This window comes from Choloepus didactylus, chromosome 1, assembly GCF_015220235.1.
Source record: "Choloepus didactylus isolate mChoDid1 chromosome 1, mChoDid1.pri, whole genome shotgun sequence".
NCBI lineage: Eukaryota > Metazoa > Chordata > Mammalia > Pilosa > Megalonychidae > Choloepus > Choloepus didactylus.
Window position 1 is genome coordinate 91465015 of NC_051307.1, and position 25689 is coordinate 91490703.

At 41.6% G+C, this 25689-nt stretch overlaps 1 protein-coding gene across 19 annotated transcripts in view; it reads left to right on the plus strand.

The window, feature by feature from the left end:
* Nucleotides 1-25689, plus strand: part of KALRN (kalirin RhoGEF kinase) — a 749960-nt gene that overhangs the window by 364532 nt on the left and 359739 nt on the right. For all 19 annotated transcript variants that reach the window (XM_037837128.1, XM_037837181.1, XM_037837192.1 and 16 more), the window contains exon 11: nt 21701-21892. In XM_037837128.1, coding sequence (XP_037693056.1) covers nt 21701-21892 — 192 coding nt within the window. The remainder of the gene's footprint in view (nt 1-21700; nt 21893-25689) is intronic.

Consider the following 25689-nt stretch of genomic DNA (forward strand, 5'->3'; position numbering starts at 1 on the left):
TATATATATATATATGGGTGTGTTTGGTAACCAGCTATTCTCATTTAATGATATATCCATGGCTATATATATATATACACACACACAGTGTTATTTTTCTTTGCTGCTGAAGTCTCTAATACTCTTTCTCAGATTCCAGTAACTTATAATTATAGGCTATTAAAACCAGGTACACTCCCTGTTACGTGGAATCTGACACCCAGGGGAGTGAATCTCCCTGGTAACATGGAATATGACTCCTGGGGAGGAATGAAGACCCGGCATCATGGGATGGAGAACATCTTCTTGACCAAAAGGGGGAAATGAAGTAAGCTTCAGTGGCCCAGAGATTCCAAAAGGAGCCGAGAGGTCACTCTGGTGGGCACTCTTACGCACAATATAGACAACCCTTTTTAGGTTCTAATGAATTGGGGTAGCTGGCGGTAGATACCTGAAACTATCAAACTACAACCCAGAACCAATGAATCTTGAAGATGATTGTATAAAAATGTAGCTTATGAGGGGTGACAATGTGATTGGGAAAGCCATATGGACTACAGTCCCTTTTGTCTTGTTCATGGATGGATGAGTAGAAAAATGGGGGAAGAAAAAAACAAACAAAGGCACCCAGTGTTCTTTTTTACTTTAATTTCTCTTTTTCACTTTAATTATTATTCTTGTTATTTTTGTGTGTGGTAATGAAGGTGTCAGGGATTGATTTTGGTGATGAATGCACAACTATGTAATGGTACTGTGAACAACTGAATGTACAATTTGTTTTGTATGACTGCGTGGTATGTGAATATATCTCAATAAAATGAATTAAAAAAAAAACCCAGGTACAGTTATAAGTACGTAAGGAGAAGTGATAAATGCATTGAAAACAGAGGGCTGGGTTTACGTAACGCATTCAGAATCTTTTCCCAAGAGAAAGCTTCATAGAATGGCAATTTACAAGTGCTCTCCCAAGCCCTTCCAGTACCGCATTGTAGGGGACCCTGTCTATATGAGGGGACCATGCAGATGTTCTGAGTCTGTAAAACCAGCTGGAGTGGGGAGTGGGGTGATGGTGCTGGTGGTGGTGAGTTGTGCCTCAAAACAATGGACTCATAGCCTCTGTCTTTCTTCTTGTTGTTTTCTTTGTTCCTTCATGTTGCTCCCATCTCCTACTGGGACACCTTTTCCTGAAAGTAGCGGTTCTAGTCAGGGTCCAGGATGCAGCCTGAGCAAGTGTGGTTTCAGGGTGGGCAGTGTTTTTTAGGACCCCTGATAGCACCGTGAGGTGAGTGCTTGCTGGCTGGGAACTTGGGGTTGATGGGGCAGATCAGGAATGTCGGAGCTGAAGAGTAAGGCCTAGCGCTTTTGAGAGCTTGTGGGTGGATTTGCAGCTGGTAGAGCACTGACCACAAGGGACCAGCACCAAAGAACCCTGAGCATAAGGGCTTCAGGCTTTTATTATGCAAACCAAAAAATAAACACACATCACCAACAAGAACAACCCAGCAGGGCAGATCTGTGTCTTTTTTTCTCTGCCAATGAGCAACTGGAGGCATTTTCATGAACCAATTTTGTTTGAAATACATTTTTTTAACAGGATAAAAGCCCACTGCCAAGTTCTGACTAGAACAAAGCATTACATCTGAGTTATTCCACCTGGAAAGGAAAGCGGGTTTGATGCAGAAGGAGCCAAACTCTTGAGGCCTCCTGCAGGTACCAGGGGACATCCAAGCTGCATTAGGAATTGGTGCATTTATTCACCTTGGAATGTGCAGGGCAAATGCCCAGCCAACCCAAGGTACTGTGCTTTGGGTTTAAGTAGAGACTAATTCAGATGTCCTATTCCAATCTAGGAGCCAAAACACTAAATGTTGGCAACCGCAGCTGTGATTACATATCTCCATGGTTTTTCATGTTCTGGGCTATTTTGTAAAATATATCTGAGCCTCAACAATGCCAAGCATGGATTGAAATAGCTCCTGTGGACCTTGGTACAGCACATGCCTAGAATTTGAAAATATCATTGAGGAAGGCTAAAAAGGGAACTCCAAATTCATATGATGGATGTTTTTCATTTTTTTCTTCATAAAATTAGGGACTCCTTTATGTCTTGGGGATTCACAAGGTCCATTTCATTTGCTTAAAAAAGTACATCTAAAGAAAGAGGGTTATTTGGATGCAAACCTTGGGTCTGATCCACCTGCTGTAGCTATCACTCTGGTGAAAGTTTTACAAGTATATAAAGCTAGAAAGGTTCGATGTTTGGTGTTTACTCTAAGAAATTACCATCCATTGTGGCTTCAGGTTGCCAGATAATGTGGTACCCAACAACCTGGACACAGGGTCATTTCCTAGATTCCCCCTTTCCTCACTCTGCATCTCACATGCAACCACTGAGACTTTTAGTGCCCATAATCTCCATGTCAAAAAAACGGAAGTTACAGATTCGTGTTCCCTTCTTCCTTGTGGGAGGCAACATATGGGTTGGAGGCCCAGACTGCCCCAGCTCTATGGACAAGTCACCTGACCTTGCCAAGCCCCAGTTTCCATATCTGTAAAATGGAGCGCAAGTAGACATTAAAAGAACTTTAAGTCAAGAACCCAGAGCAAATGTAAGTTATCGTCATTATGATTCAGGGGATTTGGTGACAGTGGATGAGATAATGTCTGGAACATGCTCAGAAAAGAACTAAAGATAGAGAGGAGATTGATGATATTGCCCCATACTGGGTGTTTCCCAAGCGAGGGAATGTGCTGACCAGTCTCGAGTTCAACTGAACTCTTCACAGCCTTGGGCTTCTTTTACGGTTTGAGAGCCAGATTCCCATGGATAGCTGGATTAGCTGGGGAACTTTCCACATTCTAAAGCTAAAGCTAATGATTTAATGAGGGATGTTCTGACGTTTATATAAGCTTAGGTCAGCTGGATTCTGGGGGCAAAAGAGATTGTAAAGGGAACCAGCAGAATGCTTTGTATTTACATCACTTGTTCTGCTAATTATGCAAGCCCTTCTAATTAGAGAGAACAGGGCTGGCCTGCTCGGAGTGACCTGTTCACCAGCAAGCAGTGTTGCCCCAGCTCATGCCCAGCCCTTCAGGAGAGCCTGGGGTCTACAGTGGCTGTTGAGCTTACCTCTTTGGGGTTCTGTGTAATTATTCATACTCTGCCAGACCCTGCCGTCTAACCAGCCTTTCATTATTTATTGTGCCAACATTATGCCATTGCTTAATTTTCTTTTTCTCGTATTGAGGATGGGTTTATGCTGAATTACTCACAGTTCTTGCCCAGGCTTTCATGTCTGTGAGGGATTTGGGTACAGTCTGTGGTTATAGAAGATAGTTCTTGACTCGTCCCCAGATAATGAGGTGAGTGATGGGATGTGAGCCTGATCCGCATGACCCTTCTGTCTTGTGGTCCAGTCTCCAGCTATTTGGATTCTGCCCTTTCCCTGAAGGGCCTTATGTGGAGAGACTTTGGTTTCCTGCAGCTTCTCCTCTGCCCTGAGAAAATGTTCCAATAGTTGCCTCTTCACTTAATCTCCTAGGGGAAGGAGCAGGGGAGAACATTTCATTTACTCTTTGAAAGTGGGGTGCCTGAGCCCTCAGCACGCTGAGCCTTGGCTGACCATCTGTAGTGGACAGTCCCTCTCCTAGGGCAAATCTCTTTATCCAGCCTTGGGTGAGAAGGCTGTGGGGGGTGCCCCATTCTTAGTGCAGGTCTCCTTCCTTTGTCTGTCCTGCTTCCCTTATAATCCTCCTTCCACTCATTCACACCAGACAGCCTTGTCTTACAGTGAGCCCCAGAGCTGGGCACTCTGGCTCCCTGACTATGCTTCTCGGAGGACAGATGAGCCCTTTTTCCTGGAGAAATGTTTGCCACTTCTGCTTTGCTCCCCTGACGAGCTTTTTGTCTACCAACCCAGCTTGAAGGAGAACTCCCCAGGACTGTATCTCTCTTTCTCCCCCACTGAGCTGTTCTGTTCCTTACCAAGGCCTCACATATCTTCCTGACTTCTGAATCTGGACCTTTGCCTGTGCCATTCCTATGCCTGGCAGATTTCTCCCCATTGGCTTCACATTTTAGATTCTTGAAAGTTGGCTCAAAAATTTACCTCCTTCTGAAAACTTCTCCAGGCTTATCCATCTTACCCTGATGTCTCCTTTACCTTTCATGCCCACCGCATTAATATCTCCAATTTGTAATATTGTCACACCTCATTTCTTTCGTGTCCTTGGATGCTTGAAATTGTTCTACATAATTTAATTTTATAGAGAGCCAAAACTTAACCCTAAGCATTTCATGCTGAAAGTTTTCAAATGTAATTTTTAGTGATGATAAGCTTTCTGAAATACAGTTCAGACTCTCCATGCCTTATATTCAGAGCATTCTGAACATCTTACCGCTTTTTGTGATGCCTCAGGGCCCATGGCAATGTTCACTCATGCTAGCAGGGACACCCCTGGACCATGGCAGAGGCTAGGGTTTTCTTTGTCCCTTCACTGAGGCGCCTTCCAATGCTGCCGAGTCATTTCAGGGTTGGCCTGCATTGGGGGCCCTGGTAGGGGATATGGCCCCTAGAGCAGTTCCTGTCCCTGACCTGCCCTCAGGATAGCTCTGTGGCCTATGGCCACGTTCCTACTGGATTGTGTTGATAGTGATAATTTTCATACACCTGGGGAAGGTGAGCTGTAAATGACCCAGGATCTAAAGCCACACTGAGACCCCCATCCCCTAGTGGAGCAGCAAGATTGGAAGGTCTGGACCTCTTCTGTTATCCCTTTCACTTTTGTATCACTCCATCTTTCTTTTGCGAATAGAGCAGAACATACGCAGCCTATTTTTATTTAAAGAGCCGTAAGTATTTCAACCCACATCAGCTTGTCAGTTTCATACAAGGAGGCACCCAAGGGCTGGGGTCCTGCCTGTCACTCTGTGCTGCTTTCAGCCTTATGCCATGGGCATTAAGGCTCTTGATATTTATATCAGGGTGATAAGGAAGGCTTTCAACCAAAAATTACAGCCCCATTTCAGACATAGGGTCTTTTCATACTTGACATGTCTCTTACTCCTTACTGCTGTGGAAAACAAGTCAGGGTGATGGGATCCTGGCATAGTGCCCAGGGAGAATAATTTCTAGGATTTCACAGGTGATTATTTTTAACTGCATCTTGCGTGTGTGTGTGTGTGTGTGTGTGTGTGCGTGTGTGTAATCTCACACCAAAATCACATTTCTTCTAAGCTCTGATGAAGCAGTGTCATAAAATCCAAACTGAGAAAGGGAAAATGTCTGGAGCTACAGAGAGATTTTACACTTTCTGTGATTGTATATTTCATAGTAGTAGTTAAGCATTAGTGTCTTCAGGATCCCTGGAAGTAGAAAATATGCTCATCTCTAAGATATTTGTAATGAAATTTATTTATATTTTATTTGTATTTTTAAATACACTCACATTTCCACCTGTCAATTGACAAAAATGTATTGTATCCTTATATATTCCTTTAAATACTTTTATCTGGTATTTTTCAAAGTTTGAAAGAAATTCTTGTCTGTCATAATAAGATACATAAACAAAGAACCTAGTTATTATCCCTCCGCTCCCACTTCCCAGTCCCACCATCCCAAGGTAAACATAGTTATCTTGTACATCTTTCTTTTTTACACATCTAAAAAGAAGCATATATAAATATATGATTCTGTTTACTTTTTGGAATAATTTCTAAAGAATGCATTGCATATAATTTTTTTATTTTGTGATTCTTATATAAAATTAATAGTGTTCACCATGTAACATTTGGAAAACACAGGGAATAGTGGAGAAGAAAAATCATCTCTAATATCACTCAGAGATAACTAATGTTAATATTTATTGGCAAATTTTCATTCAGCATAGCAGAGTGCTAAGAGTATTTTGCTTGGGATCACACAAATGTGCATTCCAGTTTGACATCTGCCATTCACCAGCTATATGAGCTTGCTCAAGCTCTTTAAACTTTCCAAGCCTCCGTTTTCTTATCTGTGATATGATATGTGATATGATATAATAGCATAATCTACCACATGTACTAATACTTGTAACTGCCTTGGTACCATCTTTGTTCTATCATAGGTGGTCAAAAACGGGCAGCCATCATTATCAGGAGTAGTATTTCAGATAGGTACGTAGGTAGGTAGGTAGGTAGGTAGGTAGATAGAGTAGATAAAATTAGAACATACCTTTGATTTATTTGGACTTCTTCATTTAATATTACATCAGGGACATTTTCTCAGGTCGCTAAATATTCTTCAAAAAACTAATTGTAATGACTGCACGATACTCTATCAGATGGACGCACCACAATTTAGTGAAGCAACCCTTTATTTTTTTAACATTTTGGTCATTTCTATTTTTTACTCTTATAACCACAATTACTGTGCTTAAAGTAGTAGGCAAAGTGTTAGATTCATTACAGACATTAATGTGCCTGAGTTTTCTGGTCTTCAGGATCATTATCATTCATTCAAAGGCTGTAGCAATTTTAAGACAAAAGACTAAATTTCCCTCATGTCAGAATTTTAGCCAGATTTTAAGCCCTGCCCTTAGGTGAGTGGTTTCAACCACAGCTACAATTAGAATCACCAGGGGAGCTTTTAAAACATGTGGCTGTCAGACAGCACTCCTCTCATGACCACAGGCTCAGCCCATTCTGATCTAAGTAATCTGGAGTAGGGCCTAGGCCCAGATTTAAACCACCCCCCCTCAACCTTCTCCCACCCCACCTTACCCTCACCACCTTCATCCCGCCCCCTCCAAACCACAGATTTAGGTGGTTCCTTAGGATACCTGCTACCTTTATCAGAAAAACACTATAAGTGGAGGAAGTTGTGTGGGACTTTCTCTATGGTCTAAAACAGCAGTTCTCAACTGGGAGGTGATTTTGGTCTCATGGGGGCATTTGCTATATATGGAGACATTTTTGGTTGTCACACCTGGGGAAGGCACTGCTACTGGCATCCAGTGGGTAGAGCCCAGGGATGCTGCTAAACACCCTACAGTGCACAGGACAGCCCCACACAAAGAATTATCTTTGTCAATAGTGCTGCGTTTGAGAAATCCTGTTCCACAAAATCTGTGGCTCAGCCTGGGGGTGTCAGCTAACAGAAGAAGGTAGGAAGGGAGCAGAGTTTGCAAAGAGTCCCCATCATCAGTAAAGAGAGTTGGTAACTTATGCCCTTAGGTCAGGGACTGTGGGCTTCTTGCAGATCTGTATAGATATGGCCAGCCTGGACCCACAAGGATATTTGTGACCAAAACAAGGAGAAAGAACTTGAGGGAGCACTGTGCTTACTGGTGTGGGAGTTGAAGTTTGGGCCAAACCCTCTGCTTTGGTCACTTCATCTTCTGACCCAGATTTCCCTGGGTCAAGCACAGCCTTTCTCTCTCTGCCCCTTTAGGAGTGAAACAGAAGAGAAAATTAAATCCATAAGAAAATTAAATATCATTTTCAGTGATATTTTCAAGCCAACTGTCTTGTCTTCCCAAGCCCTGCCTTCTCCCGCTCACGCCCACTGCCTCCCACTGACAGCCAAACATAGAATATGGAAAACAGGAAAAACAGCAACACGGCAAAGTTACATCTTTTGAGAGAGAATATTGCTTTGGGTACAAACCCCCCCTTTCCCCCCATAGTTCTTGAATTTCCAAACCCTGCAGCGGGTGGCCTTATTTGTCTTTGTTCTTTGGAGGAGCGATATCACCACCAGTTTGTTTCTTTGGCCTTAAGAATTCCACACGAGAATGAACTTCTACAGGGCCAGGGTGACTGGGCATCTCATGTATCTGTGTCTGAACACTTATGTCTGTTTTCTTCACTTTTAAAGTATTTTTTTATGGTCCACATTCTTCTGTTGTGGTTACATGGTCCCCTTCATTATTTTGTAAATTTGAGTCGAGTGAAGGAGAGGAGGGAGGGGAAAGGGTGATCAGAGGAGTGGAGATTGTGTTATCAAATTCCTGGAGTGACTAGTTGATTCCCAGCTGCGGTATGGACGCCAGCTGGCTACATCTGGGGGCCTGCTCAGAGGGAAGAGGACAAAATGCTTCCTTCATCAGTGTTGAGAGCTTTGTGCCTCTGTGTGGTGCTGGTTTTGGTCTCCTAATTGCTCAGCTCTGTCAGACCCTTTGCTATGCCCTGACTGCAGTTCCGGGCCAACTTCTGGCCCCCAGGTCCCTCCCTGTCTACACCATCTCCTTTGTGTTCTGATCGAAGTACTCACCCGGGTCTGGCTTACCCCCTTCCACTGTGCTCCATGCCTAGAGGCGTAGGTGAGGAGGAGTCAATGGAAAAGTCCTTCCCTGCTTCCTATCTCAGTCTCCTAGGGGTGGCCAAGTTTTCTAGAATCGGGACCAGTTCTTCCTACAGGCTGGACCTGGTGTTTTCTGTCAAATCATTCCTTGTATCCTGTGTTGGCAGCCCTCTAGGACTGATCCTGCTTTTTGGTCCAGAAACAAGGTGTGTTCCCATTCTGTGTTGTTGCTGCTGTTTTAAATAGGCAATTTGCTAACAATTAATTCTCATTATTTCTTTTGCTTTCTTGCTTAAGAGTGACTGTATATTCAACTTCCAGTCTGAAGCTGAGAGGAAATAAGTTGAAGACCCTTTAATGGGTAATATATCAATAGAGTTATTGAGGGTTAGAAGGGAAAGAAATGGAACCAGTAAAGGAGAGAACACCCCTGCAAAGAGCAACTACTGTTGTTTTCTGAGGATTTCTAGTCCTACGTATGTTCTTAAACACATAAAGTTAGGCTGTAGGAAAATAAAACTTTACTTAAAATTTACTCAGAGTTCTGAAAATATACCATTTATTGTTAACTGAGAAAAGTGCTAAAGTACTTTATACATGAAGAGGAAAATGCTGTCCAGCAACTGGAGACGTTTATGAGAATGCTGTGGGATGATGATTACGTACGTAAATGTGATAAAGCTGGTGTTTAGGTTCCCAAAGATAATCTCAGCACCAGAACTATTTGTGCTGGGATGCATCAGCATCTGCAGTGGTTATTTTTGGTATGAGTACTGCTTAGTAGACTGAAGATTTGTAAGAGACAGTCTTCAACTTAAGGAGTATCTGATTAGGACTACTTATTAGACACTCCTTGTTTGAGCATACAGATTGTCCTGATGGAGGTAACTATTGTTTATTCTCTTATTCGAGACACCTAGGAAGGTGCTGTCCCTCCAGCAAATGTAATGTGGTGGGTTAATCCTTCACTGGTGCTGAGAAGTCATTTCCTCCTTTCCTTCCTATTGCTTCCCCCCGAAGACTGCAAAGCCCATTGCCAGAACCCATTGCCTTCCCCCCTGCAAGAATCAGACAATAGAGAAGAACTGTGTTCCCAGATCTCCAAGATGAAAGTGAAAAGCATTTTCATATATCACCCTAGTTATAAATTTTGGTTGATTGTGAATAATGGGTTATATCAGTGCTACATTTTTGACATATCATATGCCCAACTGGATTTCCTTACTTTAGACTGGGAACCTAACCCCCATTTACCTTCTCAGTTCTAAATGAGTGTCTTACAAAGGAATTGTTGTATCACTACTTATTCTTAAGCTGAAGATCACCTACATCGGATGATAAGGGAAACATCTATTTGAAAGTCTTAATGCTGACAAGATGCTAGGCTGCAGAGATTTGGATTGAGCTGCCTATTGAAAGGAGAGCACTATGGTCAATAAGTACATTGATGAGAGATTGAGATAGAAAAGATGTGGAAGATATTACCCTTTCCCTCAAGGAGAATGCAGTTCTTTCTTAAGATAACATACATACACGTTGGAAGTGTGTCACAAAAACTGGCAGATGTGCAAATGAATAATTGCAGTATCATAATTTAAAAATCAAAGACATAATAGTGAGTGTAATGGGAAGTAATAGAGAATCAGATAAGACAGAGTTTGGAGACTGAGTTTTGGAGAGGTATGTGGCTCAGTGAAAAATATCTGGAGTTTACAGTCAAAGAGATTTGGGTTAGAATCTTGGTTTGCCATTTTCTAGCTATGTAACTTCTTCAGACAAGTTACTTTATCTTCCTAAGTCCACAGTTTTCTCCTTTGTAAATGGAAATTAATAATACCTATCTTATAACTGATACCAAAGCTTAGAGATAATGTATATAAAAGACCCAATACAGTGCCCTAGCACATTGCTGACACCTGTTTAACTGATAGCTGCCTTCTTCAACCCAACTATTTGAGGATTTTCAATAGATATCTCTATTATTGATTTCTAATTTAATTACATTGGAGTCAGAGGAAATACTTTGTATGACTCACATACTTTTAAATTCATGGAAACTTGTTTTATGGTCCAGAATGTGGTTTATCTTAATAAATGTTCCATGAGCACTTAAAAAGAATGTGCATTCTGCGGTTGTTGGGTGGAGTGTTCTTTAAATGTGGATAAGGTCAAGTTGGTTGATAGTGTTCAAATATTCTATATCTTTACTGACTTCTGTGTATTTGTCCTATTAAGTATTGAGAGGGGCTATTGAAATCTGTCTATAACTGTGCATTTGTCTATTTATTCTTGCAGTTCTATCAGTTTTTGCTTCACATATCTTGAAGCTCTCTTATCAGGTAATAAACATTTAGGATTGTTATAGCCACTATATTTTTTTCTTTATACACATATAACAAAAAATTTCCCATTTTAACGTGTACAATTCTATGGTATTAATTATATTCACAGTGCTGTGCTACCTTCACCACCATCTGTTGCCCAAACCTTTTCATCTGTACCCAATAAGCAATAACTCCCATTGCCTCATCCCCCTGGGCCCAGTAAACTGTAATCTGCTTTCTGTCTCTATGAATTTGTTTATTCTAGATATTTCATGTAAGTGGAATCATATAACATTAGTCCTTTTGTGACTGACTTATTTCACTCAGTGTAATGTTTTTAAAGTTCATCCATATTGTAGCATGTATCAGAACTTCATTCCTTTTTTTTGTTAGGTTAACATATATACATCACAAAATTTCTCATTTTAACCATTTTCAAGCCTACAACTCAGTGGCATTAATTACATTCATAATGTTGTGCTACCACCACCACCACCCATTACTAACACTTTTCCATCACCCCAAATAGAAACTCTGCATCCATAAATCATTAACAACACATTCTCCCTCCCTGTACCTCTGGTAACCTGTAATCTTCTGTCTCTATAAATTTGCATCTTCTTAGTTATTTAATATAAGTGAAATCATACAAGTTCTCTACTTACATGTTTGGCTTATTTCATTCAACGTGATAACTTCAAGATTCATCCATATTGTAGCATGTATCTGAACTTCATTCTTTTTTACAACTGAATAATATCCCATTGTATGTATATATCACATTTCATTTATCGTTTCCTCTGTTGATGGACATTTGGGTTTCTTCTACCTTTTGGCTAGTGTAAATAATGCTCCTACGAGCATTGGTGCACAAGTATCTGGTCAAATCTTTGTTTTCAGTTCTTTGGGTTATATACCTAGAAGTGGAATCGCTGGGCCAATGGTAATTCTCTGTTTATGTTTCTGAGAAACTACCAAACCATTTGCCATAGCAGCTGTACCATTTTACATTCCCACCAGCAATGTACAACGGTCCCTATTTTTGCATAACCTTATCAATACTTGTTATTTTCCACTTTTTAAATAACCATTCTAGTGGGTATGAAGTGGTATTTCATTGTGGTTTTGATTTGCATTTCCCTAATGGCTAATGATGTTGAACATCTTTTGAACATTTTTCATGTGCTTATTGGCCATTTGTATATCTTCTTTGGAGAAATGTTAATTCAAGTCTTTTTTCCATTTTAAAATTGGGTTGTTTGTCTTTTTGTTAAGTCATAGAAGTTCTTTATGTGTTCTGGATATCAAACCCTTATCAGATATTTGATTTCCAAATATTTTCTCCCATGCTGTAGGCTTTTACTTTCTTGATAATGTCCTTTGCAGAAAAGTTTTAAATTTTGATTAAGTTCAATGTATCTATTTTTTCTTTTGTTGCTCATGCTTTTGGTGTTAGGTCTAAGAATCCATTGCCTAATTCAAGGTTTTGAAGATATTTCCCTATGTTTTCCTTATTCCAGGATTTTTATACTTTTGCCTCTTTTATTTAAGTCCTTGATGCATGTTCCAGTTTGCTAATGCTGCTATTATGCAAAATACCAGAAATGAATTGGGTTTTATAAAGGGGATTTATTTAGTTACAGATTTAAAGTTCTAAGGCCATAAAAATGTCAAAACAAAGGCATCAACAATCTGGAACACCTCTGTCAGCTGGGAAGGCATGTGGCTATTGTCTGCTGGTCCTTTGCTCCCGGCTTGTGTTTCAAAATGGCTTCCTCCAAAACATGTCTCTCAGCTTCTCTCTCTCAGCCTCTGTGCATTCATGCTTGGGCTTCTGTCTTTCTTAGCATCTCTTTCTTATCTCCTGTGCATCTTTGCTTATTCTCCCAGGGCATTTCTCTCTAAGCATCTGGGTCCTCTCTTAGCTTTTCCAGGGCAAACTCTGGGCTTCATCTTTTAGCTTAGCATCTCCAAAGTTCTTTCCGTCTGCATCTCCAAGTGTCTCCAAGCATCAGTATCTGTGTCAGCCCTTAAGCTCTCTAAGTACTTGTGTGAACTAATCAAGACCCACCTGGAATGGGTGGAGTCACATCCCCATGGAAATAATTTAATCAAATTTCTCACCCACAGTTGGGTGAGTCACATCTCCATAACAGCTTCAAACCAGCACAATACATTTTGAGTTAATTTTTGTATATGATGTGAGATGTAGGGGTTCACGTTCATTCTTCTGTATGTACATATCAAGTTTTCCCAGCACCATTTGTTGAAAAGACTATTCTTTCCCCATTGAGTGGACTTGGCACCCTTATCAAAAATCAGTTGTGAGTTATTGATGAATTGCTTCCTTTATCATTATGAAATGATCTTCTTTTTCCCTGGTAATATTTTTTTTTGCTCTGAAATCTATTCTGTCTGATATTAACATAGCCATTCCAACTCTGCTTTGATTAGTGCAATCATGCTGTATATTTTTCTGTCCTTTTACTTCTAACTTGTGTGTGACTTTGAATTTAAAGTGCATTCCTTGTAGGCAGCATATAGTTGGGACCTGATTTTTTTATCCAATCTGATAATCTCTGCTTTTTGTTTATGGTATTTATATCATTTATATTTAATGTGATTATTGATGAGGTTAAGTTTAAATATCTCATCTTGCTATTTGTTTTCTATTTTATAGCATCTATTCTTTGTTACCCCTTTCCTCTTTTTCTGTCTTCCTTTGAATTAATTGAGAATGTTTTATGATCCATTCTATTTCCTTTGTTGCCTTATTAGCTCTAATTCTTTATTTATTTATTTATTTATTTTTTATTTTAATGGTTGCTTTAGGGGTTATAGTACTCATCTTTAAGTTATCATAGTTTACCTTCAAACGATACTATAACCACTTCACATATAATGTAAGAATCTCACAATAGCATACTTTCATTTTTTCTTTCCCAGCCTTTGGGTTATTGTTGTCATGCATTTTACTTATAGACGTGTCATAAACCCCATGCTACATTGGTATTATTTTTGTTTAAACAGTTGATGATCTTTTAAGGATATTTAAATAATAAGAATGAATCTTATATTTGACCCATGTAGTTTGCAATATCCAGTGCTCTTCATTCCTGTGTGTGGACCCATATTTATACTTGGCATCATTTTTCTTCTTCCTGGTGGATTTCCTTGAACAATTCTTGTTTTGTAGGTATGCTGCTGAAGAATTCTTTTTTCAACTTTTGTATACCCTAAAAAAATCTTTATTTCACCTTTGTTTATGATTGATGTTTTTACTGGATATAGAATGCTAGGTTGACAATTACTTTATTTTGGTACTTTAAACATGTTTCTCCACTCTCTTCTTGCCTGCACTGATTTTCTTATGATGAGAAATCTGTTGTCCTTCTTATCTTTGTTCCTCCCTATGTAAAATGTCTTTTTTTTCCTCTGGCTACTTTTAAGATTTCTTTTCAACTTGATTTAATTTGACTGTTATGTGCCTTCCTGTAGTTTTACTCATGTTTCTTGTGTTGACAGTTTGTTAAGCTTCTTGTGTCTGTGGAGTTATAGTTTTTGTTAAGACTGGAATTTTTTTGGTCATTATTTCTTCAAATATATTTTCCTCTCGCCCTCTTGTAGGGCTGTTAATTACACATATGCTGGGCTGCTTGAAGTAGTCCCAGAGCCCGCCAATTCCCACTCCATTCTTTTAAATTCTTTTTTCTCTTGGTATTTTATTCTGGATAATTTCTATTGCTATGTTTTCAAATTCATTACCCTCTTCTTATATTATATCTAATCTGCTGTTAATTCCATCCAGTATATTTTCTTTTTGTGTCTTCTATTTCTCTACATAACTTTTTAAACATTTGAAATGCAATTATAATAACTTTTAAAGTCTTTGCTAATTTTAACATCTGTATCTGTTCTAGGTCAGTTTTCATAGTTAATTTTTCGTCTCATTGTGGGTTCTATTTTCCTCTTTAGTTCTATGCCTGGTAATTTTTTATTGGATACCAAACATTGTGAATTTTACCTTTTTGGGTGCTGGATATTTTTGTATTCCTAAAATTAATGTTAACCATTGTTCTGAGACATAGTTACTTGGAAAAAGTTTGGTTTTTTTAGGTCTTTCTGTTAAGATTCGTTAGGCAGCACTGGAGGAGTGCTCAGTCTAGGGCTAATTATTTACCACTACTGAGGCAGACAGTATCCCATGAATCATGAAGTTTTCTAGTCTGAGTGGTGGAAACATACTGTTCCTAGTCCTGTGTGAGTACTGGGTCCTGTTACTTCTAATCATTTCAGGTGGTCTTTCTACAGCCTTAGGTAGTTTCACACAAATAGATCCTCTGCAGATTTCTAAAGTTTTCTCTCTGCATCCCTCTCTTCTCTGAAACTCTGCCTTTGTCTCTCTGCACTCTTCGCTCTGTTTCCTCAGTTCATGGAATCTGTCAGTCTTCACCTAGATTCTTCTCACAGTGTTGTGACCAGGCAGTAATCTGGGGCTCTCTTTGTTGGGGGGCTCTCTTTCTTTCCTGTATCTCAGGGATCACAGTCCTTTGTTGGTTGATATCTGATATCTTAAAAAATGATCATTTCTTGTATTTTGCTGTGGTTTTTTTGTTGTTGTTCATGTGGGAAGGTTAATCCAAACCTTTTTATTCTATCTTGACTGGAAGAGGTAATCTTGATAGCTGTTTTTATTTTTATGTCTGGGGTGAGCAGGAGGGATAAAATCTAATGAAGGAAATAGTCTATGCCAAAATCATACAATTCATAGATTCTTAATATTTGAAAACACCTTAAATATCCTTTAGGTCTTAGAAGACAGGCATCTGCAGAAGAGAAAACATGCATTGATATTCCTGGAGCAGAGGGACTGTTTTACGAAATGTTAGGAAATGGATTTGTAGCACAAGGGGGTCAGGGTGATGGATGTCCTCAAGTGCCAGTTTGGACTGAATATTATAGACAATAGGGAATCTGTATAGTTTCTTGAACTTGGAGGGGAGAATATGAAGTTCTTCTGGAGGAATTTACTTGGGCAGCTGAAGACATACTATACGGAGCAGAAGCAGGGTGCCCAGTGAGAATGTTGCTGAGAATTTCCTTTTTGAGAGTCAAGCACATTCTGAACAAAGCCTGTACCCAGGAGGAACAATCTCTTGACAGATCCAGGGCATCTCTGCCGGAAGAGGAGAAAGGCTATTTCCATGGAAAAGGCAAACATGAAGCCCCAGTAAAGAAGTGATATGTGGAGAATCTCTTCTTGCCCTTGACTAAGGGAAAGCACTGCAGATGGCACCAAGGTCAGCAGCACTTCCTGTCCCGAGCTGTAGGAGTATGGGGGTGGGCACACTGGGCACTGAGCTCAAGGAAACTTTGCTCTCAGAGACTCACCGCCATCCTTAAATACGAATGCAAGATATACAAAGCCCTAATCTGAAAAAGATCAATTTCATTTCCTTTCTGAGCAACTGACTTGAGAGTCAAAATAATCAGATTTGAGTTCTGACAGGTAATACTTTCTAGAAGTGTGGTGTTGGCAAGTCACTTAATTTATCTGTACTTTGGCTTCCTCGTCTGTTACATGAAGATATTGCTAAGGATATGACAAGGAAGGAAGGTGAAAGATGTGTTTGTCAACTGTAAAGGACTTTTCAAATGTAAGGTTTTGGGTGTTACCTTGATTTGGCTGCCATTCATTAATGTCAAGATCCTGGACAAGGCTGTGCCCTCCACAGCACCTGCACATCCATGTATCCATTTTTCTTTAATGCTCACGTATTTTTACTACTTTTCTCTCACTACCCATTGGTTGCAGCCGTGAATGCCTGGAATAATAATCATTAGGAGGGATTTCTCTTCTCTTCTCTTCCAGATCACTGCTAGTTCCAGTCTCTGGTAGTCCCGTTTCCAGTCCACACCACCCCTTTTTGAATAATAAGGGCTACTTCCAGGCCTCATCCTTCCTCCTTCCCAGGCCATAGAACCAAGGGTGCTAACTCCATATTACCAATTGACACTGAAGTGTTTTTATTCACTGACTCTCCCACACCTTGCTTTCAAAAAGCCTGCCCCCTTCCCTCTGCTTCAGCACAGGGAATCTGAAATCATGTCCATGTTGCTGGGATGCCTGTGTTTTAGAGACAACTTATCCTAGAAGGTTGTTTCTTCCCTAAGCAGAGAGCCAAGGCTGCAGCAGGAGGGATTGAAACTAGACTTGAGGACTGAATTATCCAGGTCATTTTACCTGGTTGACTCTGACATGGGAGCAGGGGCCAGGGCAGTGGCAATAACAGGAGCTGCAGCCATCTCTTTGGCCCAGAGCTCTTGACTCTGGGGCTCTGGCTACCATCCCAGCACTCATAACCCATTTGTGGCACTAGGAAGTGATATTGGGGTTGTTTCAGTTTACTAAAGCTGTGGAATGCAATATACCAGAAATGGGTTGACTTTTAACAATGGGGACTTTTTAAGTTATAAGTTACAATTCTCAGGCTGTGAAACTGTCCAAATTAAGGCATCAACAAGAGGATACCTCCTCTGAAGAAAGGCTGCTGGCATCCGGGGTTCCTCTGTCACATGGGAAGGCACATGCCAACGTCTGCTGGTCCTTCTGTCCTGGGTTCTGGTTTCAGTCACACTCTCTCTCTCTCAGCTCTTGTGGTCCTTCTTGCTTCTCTGGGCGTTTCTCATCTCTCTGCCCTCTCTGTGGGTGTTTATGTCTTTCATCCTCTCATAAAGGGCTCCAGTAAAGGATTAAGACCCACCTTGAATTGGGTGGGTCACATCCCAATTGAAACAAGCTAACCGAAGGTCCTACCCACGAAAGGTCTGCACCCACAAGAATGAACTAAAAGAACATGGTATTTTCTGGAATACCTAACAGGTCCAAACCAGCACAGGGGTGAAGTCCAAGGCAGGCTCTAGGAGGCCAGAAAATCCAAGAATGCCCATAAACAGCATTCAGAGTGAGCACTCAGAGTGGGGCAGAAGCTGTTGTTGATTTGTTGAGAAGGTGAGCAGAATCCTGTTTTGACCCTTGCCCCTAAATGGGGCAGTTTGCAGAGATACTATGGTAGTAAGTAAGTTGATATTCTCTAAGCACCTTCCTGTTTCAAAGATGTGCCAGGAGGTAGGATAAACCAAATGGGGTTGAACATTGAGCATGAATTTTAACATGTGAGGACTTGTGCCAGGTAGTTGATGAGGGCCAAGGGTTGAATATTAATACTAATGGGGATTGATTTATTCTTTAAGTTACTGATTCATCCACCAGGTATTTATGGAACACTTACTTTGTGCCAGGCACTAGGAGAACAAGGTAAAACATATTATCTGTCACTAAGTGGGTGAGAATGGCAAGTATCATGGAGGTCAGTACAGAGCCCAGCAGAGGGAACCTATGCCAGCCTTGGGAGATAAGAGAATGTTAGGATGGACTTCTCAGAGGAAGTGATCCCTGGGCTGGCTCTTGGAAGATGAGCAAGAGTTGGTCAAGTAGGAGACTGGGGGAAGGGCATCCCATGCAGAAGGAAGAGTGTACACAAAGGCACAGAGGCAAGATTAGTACCGTGAGTTCTTGGAAATACAAACAATTTTTTATTTCACAGGCTGTCTTTAAAGGACTGATGAGAGCTGAAGCTCTCATGAGATGAAGAAGAGCCTTGCATATCATGTTAAGGTGTTCTACACTAAAGGCAGTGCGAAGCCACAGAATAGGTTTAAGTAGAGATGATGAATGATCAGATCTGAATTTCAGAATGCTCTTTCTGGTAGTAAGGGGGAGGAGAGTTGGGCAGTCTAGATTTTAGCACTGACCTATTGCCCTTTGTTCTAGTTTGCTAATGCTGTGGAATGCAAAACACCGGAGATGGACTGGCTTTTATAAAAAGGGGTTTATTTGGCTACACAGTTACAGTCTTAAGGCCATAAAGTGTCAGCAATTGGGTACCTTCACTGGAGGATGGCCAATGGCGTCTGGAAAACCTCTGTTAGCTGGGAAGGCACGTGGCTGGCGTCTGCTCCAAAGTTCTGGTTTCAAAATGGCTTTCTCCCAGGATGTTCCTCTCTAGCAAGCTTGCTCCTCTTCAAAACATCACTCACAGCTGCACTGAGTTCCCTCTGCCAGTCAGCTCATTTATATGGCTCCACTGATCAAGGCCTACCCTAAATGGGTGGGGCCATGCCTCCATGGAAATATCCAGAGTCATCACCCACAGCAGGGTGGGGTGCAGCTCCAAAGAAACACTCAGAAATCTAATCAAAACTGATAACATCTGCCCACACAAGATTATATCAAAGATAATGGCATTTGGGGGACACAATACATTCAAACTGGCACACCCTTCCACCAGTCTTCATTGTCCCTTTTCATCTATAAAATCTGTCTTCTGGCTCTTCCTTGCCTTATCCAACCTGATTTCCTGCTATTCTCCAATTCTAGTCAGGTTGACTCAACTTATCCAGAGGAGCCATGCTCCTTCCCATTCCTGTGTCTTATTCATTCTACAAGCATTTACTAAGTGACTGTTGTATACCAACCACAGTGCCTGGCTTGGGGGCACCAAGGATGAATGAGACATGAAACCCCCTCTAAGGATCTTACAGACCAGGAGGGAGAAACACATGGAAACACATTGTTACTTTGGAGTTTGAGAATGGCTGTGGTACTGAATAAACAAAGTGCTGTGTGCACAAAGAGAAGAGAATCCTATCAATGAGAAGTCCTCCTCAGCTAAATCCGACTCGTCCTCCAGGCCTCTGCTTTCACTCTGTACAGAAGCAGGCTAGCATAATGCTGCAGACTACGAAGTTTTAATTCTTGTTCTATCACTTATCAGACATATGACCTTGGCTAGACTTCTTTGTACCTCAGTTTCTTCATCTGTAATATAGCACTGATGATGACAATATCTACTTCATAAAAAATGAGCTAATATGCATATAAAATCTTTAGAATGGTGCTCGAAGTGTGAACAATATTTAATAATTGTTGGCTTTTTTTATTCCCAGTTTTTACTCATTTTCTTCTCAGCACCCATACTGTGTCAAGAAACTTTAACCCTTAATTATGTATTACTGTCTTGCTTGCCCCATTTTATGTGTTATCATTTAATTTCTCTAAAATGTGATTTTATTTTTCTTTGAGGCAGAGTACATTTTATATGTATCTGTACTCCAGAGATCCCTGCAGCATAAGTGTGTGTTAGGGTGATCAACCATTCCAATTTGCCCAGGACTGAGAGCATTTCTGGGAAGCAGGACTTTGAGTGCTAAAACTGGGAAAGTCCCAGGTAAACTGGGACAAACTTTCACCTTACCTGCCATAGACACTTGAATGTTCCTTTTCACATCTCTTAGTGGTCCCAAACTTAACGTGCAAGCAAGCTCACTCTTGCCTTGCCCAAATTTTTATTTATTGGCTAGAAAATATAAAGCCACAACCTCTGGAGTGCTTCGGGGTTTCCTGAGATCCTAAGTGTTAAGGTGGAAGATTTGAGAGATACCTGGAAAAACTCTTTTCTGTCAGCTATGGGCACAGTTACTAAAAATTGTGGACAACCGCATGAGAGCCTTCTTTCCCTGGCCTGCAGACCCAGGGGTCTCCCCCTGCCCTCACTCCCCATCTCTCTCTGCATCTCCAGCTCTGCTCTGAGCAACCACCTTCACTTGCTTTCCAGAATCAGCAAGCTCCTTTTTATCTTGGCATCAGATCTCCTTTCCACACACAAGGCTCATCTATTTTTCCATGAACTCCCCAGGTGGGGCCATGGTGTCACCTCCTTTTCACCACCACCATCGCCACCCAGCTCCCCAGCACTGGGAAAGCGCAGCGCTTGCCTTGGGCAATTGCTTTTCAGACAGCATTCCCTAAGGAGCAAACGGGACATCTGTCGGTGTTCCTAAAAGCTGCTGCAAGTGTTTGCTGAAGACCTGTCCCATCTTCTCCAGGTTCTGGGCCAGTACAATGAAGAGGCAGGGCCACCAGCCTGTGAAAAGTTTAGCCCCAGGTCTTCAAGTGACTCTAGAGAACTCCACGGAGACTTGAGGCCACTTTTTCTTGGGCCAAGTGAAGCGCCATAAAGTCATTGCTCATAAATCCATTTCAATCCTCTATTCTCTTTGAGTCTGTTACCAGACTCAATGCTGTCAACAGTAACCACTTATTTACTGCTCTATAGGGCATTGTGCACACTCCAGAGATATTAAGAGATATAATGTACATCTGAGTCACCACTAAGTCAGGATGTGTCAGGAGAGGTTTTAAGGGAAGCATTTTGAGGAAAAGTTGTATACATGGCATATGAGGTAATAACTATTATAAAGGCAATGACTTCCATCCTGATGAATAATAATTATAAGTTGGTTGTCTTTTTAAATGCTCTGGAGAATACCATGGTGCATACTGGCGGGGTTGGAGGAATGTGTGCATGTGTGTGTGTGTGTGTGTGTGTGCAGTAGCTTATGAAAAACAAAATCAGGAAATTTCTCCCCAACCTTTCTGCAAACATTAAGCCTTTCCTGGGTGCACAGGAAAGAGCCTGCATCTCCTAACTCTGGCTGTGGCTGCTTCCTTCTGTCAGCTTCCTGGAGTTGCTTACCCGTACTCCTCCAAAGAGATAGCTCTGTTCCAAAAGATAAACACCAGTAGTTACAGGGAGCTGGGGAGGGGCTCAGTAAGTCTCCCAGTTACTGTTTTCCTGGTGTTCTCCCATAGAGAAACAGACAATCTTTGTGGATGAGGCATTTCTGACACTGACAGCTACAGACTGAGATGTGATGGCAAAGATGAATCTTCTTGGGTGGTGGGGGTGAGGTATCACAGTTCTCGCATGTCTCCTTACATTCTTTCCTGGGATGTTCCACTTCTGAGGAATCCCAGGGATGAGGCACCTAGCTACTGCCCACTTGTGCCGAGCAGCTGGGAAGGCTGCTAGTTTGTTGGGAGGTGGTGTGTGAGCTCCACGCACAGCTCCTCTGTGCCAGATCACGGAGCTGTCGGTTCAGTGCTTGCTCCCTTCCACTCAAGCTCAGGAGAGCCCCAGGGTGGGCTGGGGAAAGGCACGGCGCTCGTTTGGTGGCTGCAAATTGACTTTGCCTCACTGTTGTTGCTGGCAGAATACCTACACCAATGCGGACAAGCTCCTAGAAGCAGCGGAGCAGTTGGCTCAGACCGGGGAATGTGACCCCGAGGAGATCTACAAGGCAGCTCGGCACCTGGAGGTGCGCATCCAAGACTTCGTGCGCAGGGTGGAGCAGCGGAAGCTTCTCTTGGATATGTCTGTCTCCTTCCACACACACACCAAAGAGGTAAGGGGAGCTGACAGCTAAAGGGGATTTGGCTGGGTTGATTTGTTTTGCCAAGTGTCAGATGGGTTTCCTAGTAAAATGGCCCCCAAGGTATGACCAGGGGTCCTCGGTGATCTTGGGGCTACGAGACTCCAACATGGATGACATTAGCATTTGCTTCTGATAACCTGGACTTCAGTCTCAACCAAAATGGGGCAATTTTTTTTTCCCCATCGTCTCTACTATGGAAAGGGTAGTGGAAGCAGATGGTTTGGGGTGGGGGGAGGGTATGTGTCTTTTTTTTTTTATTAGAGAAGTTATCAGTTTCCAGAAAATTCAAGCAGAAAGTACTGAGTTCCCATACACCCCCACCACGGTTTCACCTGTTATTAATACTTTGTGTTAGTGTGCTATTTTGTTACAATTGATGAAACAATATTATTATAATTATACTGTTAATTATAGTCCATAGTTTACATTAGGCTTCACTGTTTATGTTGTACAGCTCTGTAGTTTTTTAAAAAATTTTATTCTGGTAACATATAAACATTTCCTAAAATTCCCAATTTACCCACTTTCAAATACACTTCAGTGGTGTAATTACATTCGCAGGGTTGTGCTACCATCATCACCATGCATTACCAAAACTTTTCCATCAGGTTTTGGGGTTCTTTTAGTCTGTCAGAGCATTCAGTCTGTAGCGGGAGAATTTGGGTAGCTCCCGGTCTAGAAGTAGTCACTGCAAGAGGACAAGGAAGTTGAGCAGACACACTCCTCCCCACTACACCCCCAATTTCTTTGGGTTGCTGTCTCCTGTCAGAAAACAGACAGATTTCAGATCAGAAATCCCCTGTGATCATCTTGCCACCGGCAAGGAGCACATAGATTTTACAAACGTGTTCTATGTTCTTTTCTTTTTTTTTTTTTTTTTAAGCAGAGGATTTAATTTTCTTAATGCGGTTGCCTTAGGGTGATATTAGGGCGAATTGGTTCTCACCTTGCAAGAATGTGGATTGACTGACAGTGAGGGATTGGGAACCACGGTTCTCTCCACACAACAGGGAGCCAGCTGGGGTTAAATCCAGGTCTGAATCACCCACAACGTAAAGAAAGGGGAGGGCAGGGCAGGGCAGAGGGGCCCCATAGAGAGGAGGAGGGTTGCAAACCTCTGATTGCTTTTCATTTCTGATTAATGTGGGACACTGAAATTGAGTAAGTGGCCAGTAAGGAGGCACATTTAGCATCTTCTATAATAACACCCCTGGCAGATGAACTCATTAGGTATATGCATGCTTGTGTTCCCCCAGGAATTCATTTTAATAGGGTATTAATTAAACTTTGATTGCTACTCAGGAAAAAAATAACCCTACTTAATTAAGTTGATTTTTGATATTTGACATGCATTAAGAAGCCTGGTTGTTAACACTGCACAAGCTTTTCTGACACTTTGTGGGAATGAATGCCAATGGTTGCAGCTCCTATCAGAGAAAAGCATGAAAATATAATGTTTTCTAAACTGAGATTCCCCAGGAAGATGAAGGGCTGGCCCACTGAGGCCAGCTCCCTGAAGCTGGCTTTGCTTCCGCTCAGTGGGACCCACAGCGGGTCTCTGATGAGTATCTGTAAAGCGAGGGGATTAGCTTTAATCCAAGTTTTCCTGCCAGCTTGTCTGTTAGCTCACCTGATTCCTAATGATGGTTTCAGAAACCAGCAGCATGTGTCTTCTCTTTTAATGACGAGCAGTGGGTGACGCATGGAAGCTGAATGAACAGGAGTGCGCTCCTGTTGCTGGTGGGAGTGCTGGCTGCACAGGGAGGTGGTGGATGAGGTCAGTTTCCATAGCAGTGGATTTGGGTTCTGGCGTCAGCTTTCTGGAGTCATCTGAGTTGTGAGGGGTGGGCTGGGAGGCAGGGGGCGTGCCTTTGTTTTTCTCTTGGGAGACTTTGCCTGCCTCTGCCCTCCCAAAAGGGGAGGCAGAGCTTCCAGAAACCCTGTCTTGCTGTACCTCCCATCTTCAGCCTATGGAGCTGGAAGGCTGGAATTCTAGTCCAGACTCTGCTGTTAAAGAACTGTGTGAGCTCATGAGGATCACTGTCTCCTTGATCCTGGGTTCATTCATTTGTAAAATCGTGCAGCTGGACTTGGTGACTCCAAGGCTCCTTAACCGTTTTAATATGAATCCACAATTCTATCTTTTTACTTCTTCTCCTTCCCCTGTTGATGATAATAATTAATAATACCAGTAATTAAGCTTGAGGTAGTACAGGTGATTTGCCTAGCCTAATGTTTGGGTCCTTGTGAATGCTTAATGTATATCAGGTGATACTGTTGTAACTGGGTACCTACTACATGCCAGACATTTATGCATATCATCTCATGTAATCCTCATGAGAATCCTATGATACAGGGTTTATTAAATATATTTTCAAATAGGGAAACTAAGGCTCAGAAAACAGTTTGTCTACGGTTATGGAGTTTCTCAGTAGTACAGCTGAGATTGTACCTGTCTTCCTAAATCCGACACTTGCACTCCTTAACTGCTATCTCACACTGCGACCACTTTTCCCCCCTCTTGTATCTCTTCTCTCCTCCGTTCTTCCTTTTCCTTACTCTTCTTCTTCTTCTTCATATTTTCAGACCCCTGATGGAGAGGGTAGATTTTGGCTGAGAAATGTAAATGGTAAGCATTGCCAGGTTTGGGAGTGTGAGAGAAAGAAATGGTCAGGGCTGAAGTTATTGAGCATTGTTTTCCCAGATAGCTACCAAACCTCACTAAGCTTGGTCCTATTTGAACCTGAGACTTGTTTCTCCACTGGCACTCACCTTATAATACCACATTCATATGAACTAGTACTAGAGGGAGCAGTGCAATACTGGGGGCAAGCAAAGAAAGAGCAAAGGGAACTAACATTTGTTTAGGACCTGTATATACACATGCACTCTACATATATATGTGGGGGCTAGATAGATTTATATTATTTTATTTGTTTATATATTTTTAGTAGCTATGAGAATTGTCATTATTATTCCCAGTTACTGATGGAAAAATGAATGTTCAGAGAAATTAATAATTTGCCCAGGGTTTTGTAGCTAGGGAACTCCAAAATCCATGCTTTTTATCCTTTGCCACATGAAATTTCATATAAAGGCTATTAAAAAGACCTGGAGGATTCTTCCTCCTTTAAAGAGGATTTTTCCTGTTCAAGAACACAAAGCAATTAGGAAGTGGCATAGGCTCGCTCTCTCTTTTTTTTTTAAATTCAGTTTTACTGAGAAATATTCACATACCACACAACCATCTGTGATGTACAATCAGCTGTTCTCAGCACCATCATATAGTTGTGCATTCATCACCCCAATCCATCTTCTGAACACTTCTCTTATACCAGAAAAAATAAAAACAAGAATTAAAAATGAAAGTAAAGAAGAACACCCAAATCACCCCCTCCCTTCCCACCCCATTCCTCACCTAGTTTTTGTCCCTATTTTTCTACCCATCCATCCACACACTGGACAAAGGGAGTGTGATCCGCAAGGCCTCCACAATCATACTGTCACCCCCTGCAAGCTACATTGCTATACAATTGTCCTCAAGAGTCAAGGCTACTGGGTTGCAGTTCAACAGTTCCAGGCATTTACCTCCAGCCATTCCAATACATTAAGACCTAAAAAGGTTTTTATCTATGTAGTGCGCAAGAGGGTTCACCAGAGTGATCTCTTGACTCCACCCGGAATCCCTCAGCCACTGAAACTTTACCCTGACCCATTTTGCATCTCCCCCTTGGTCAAGAAGATGCCCTCAATCCCAAGATGCTGGG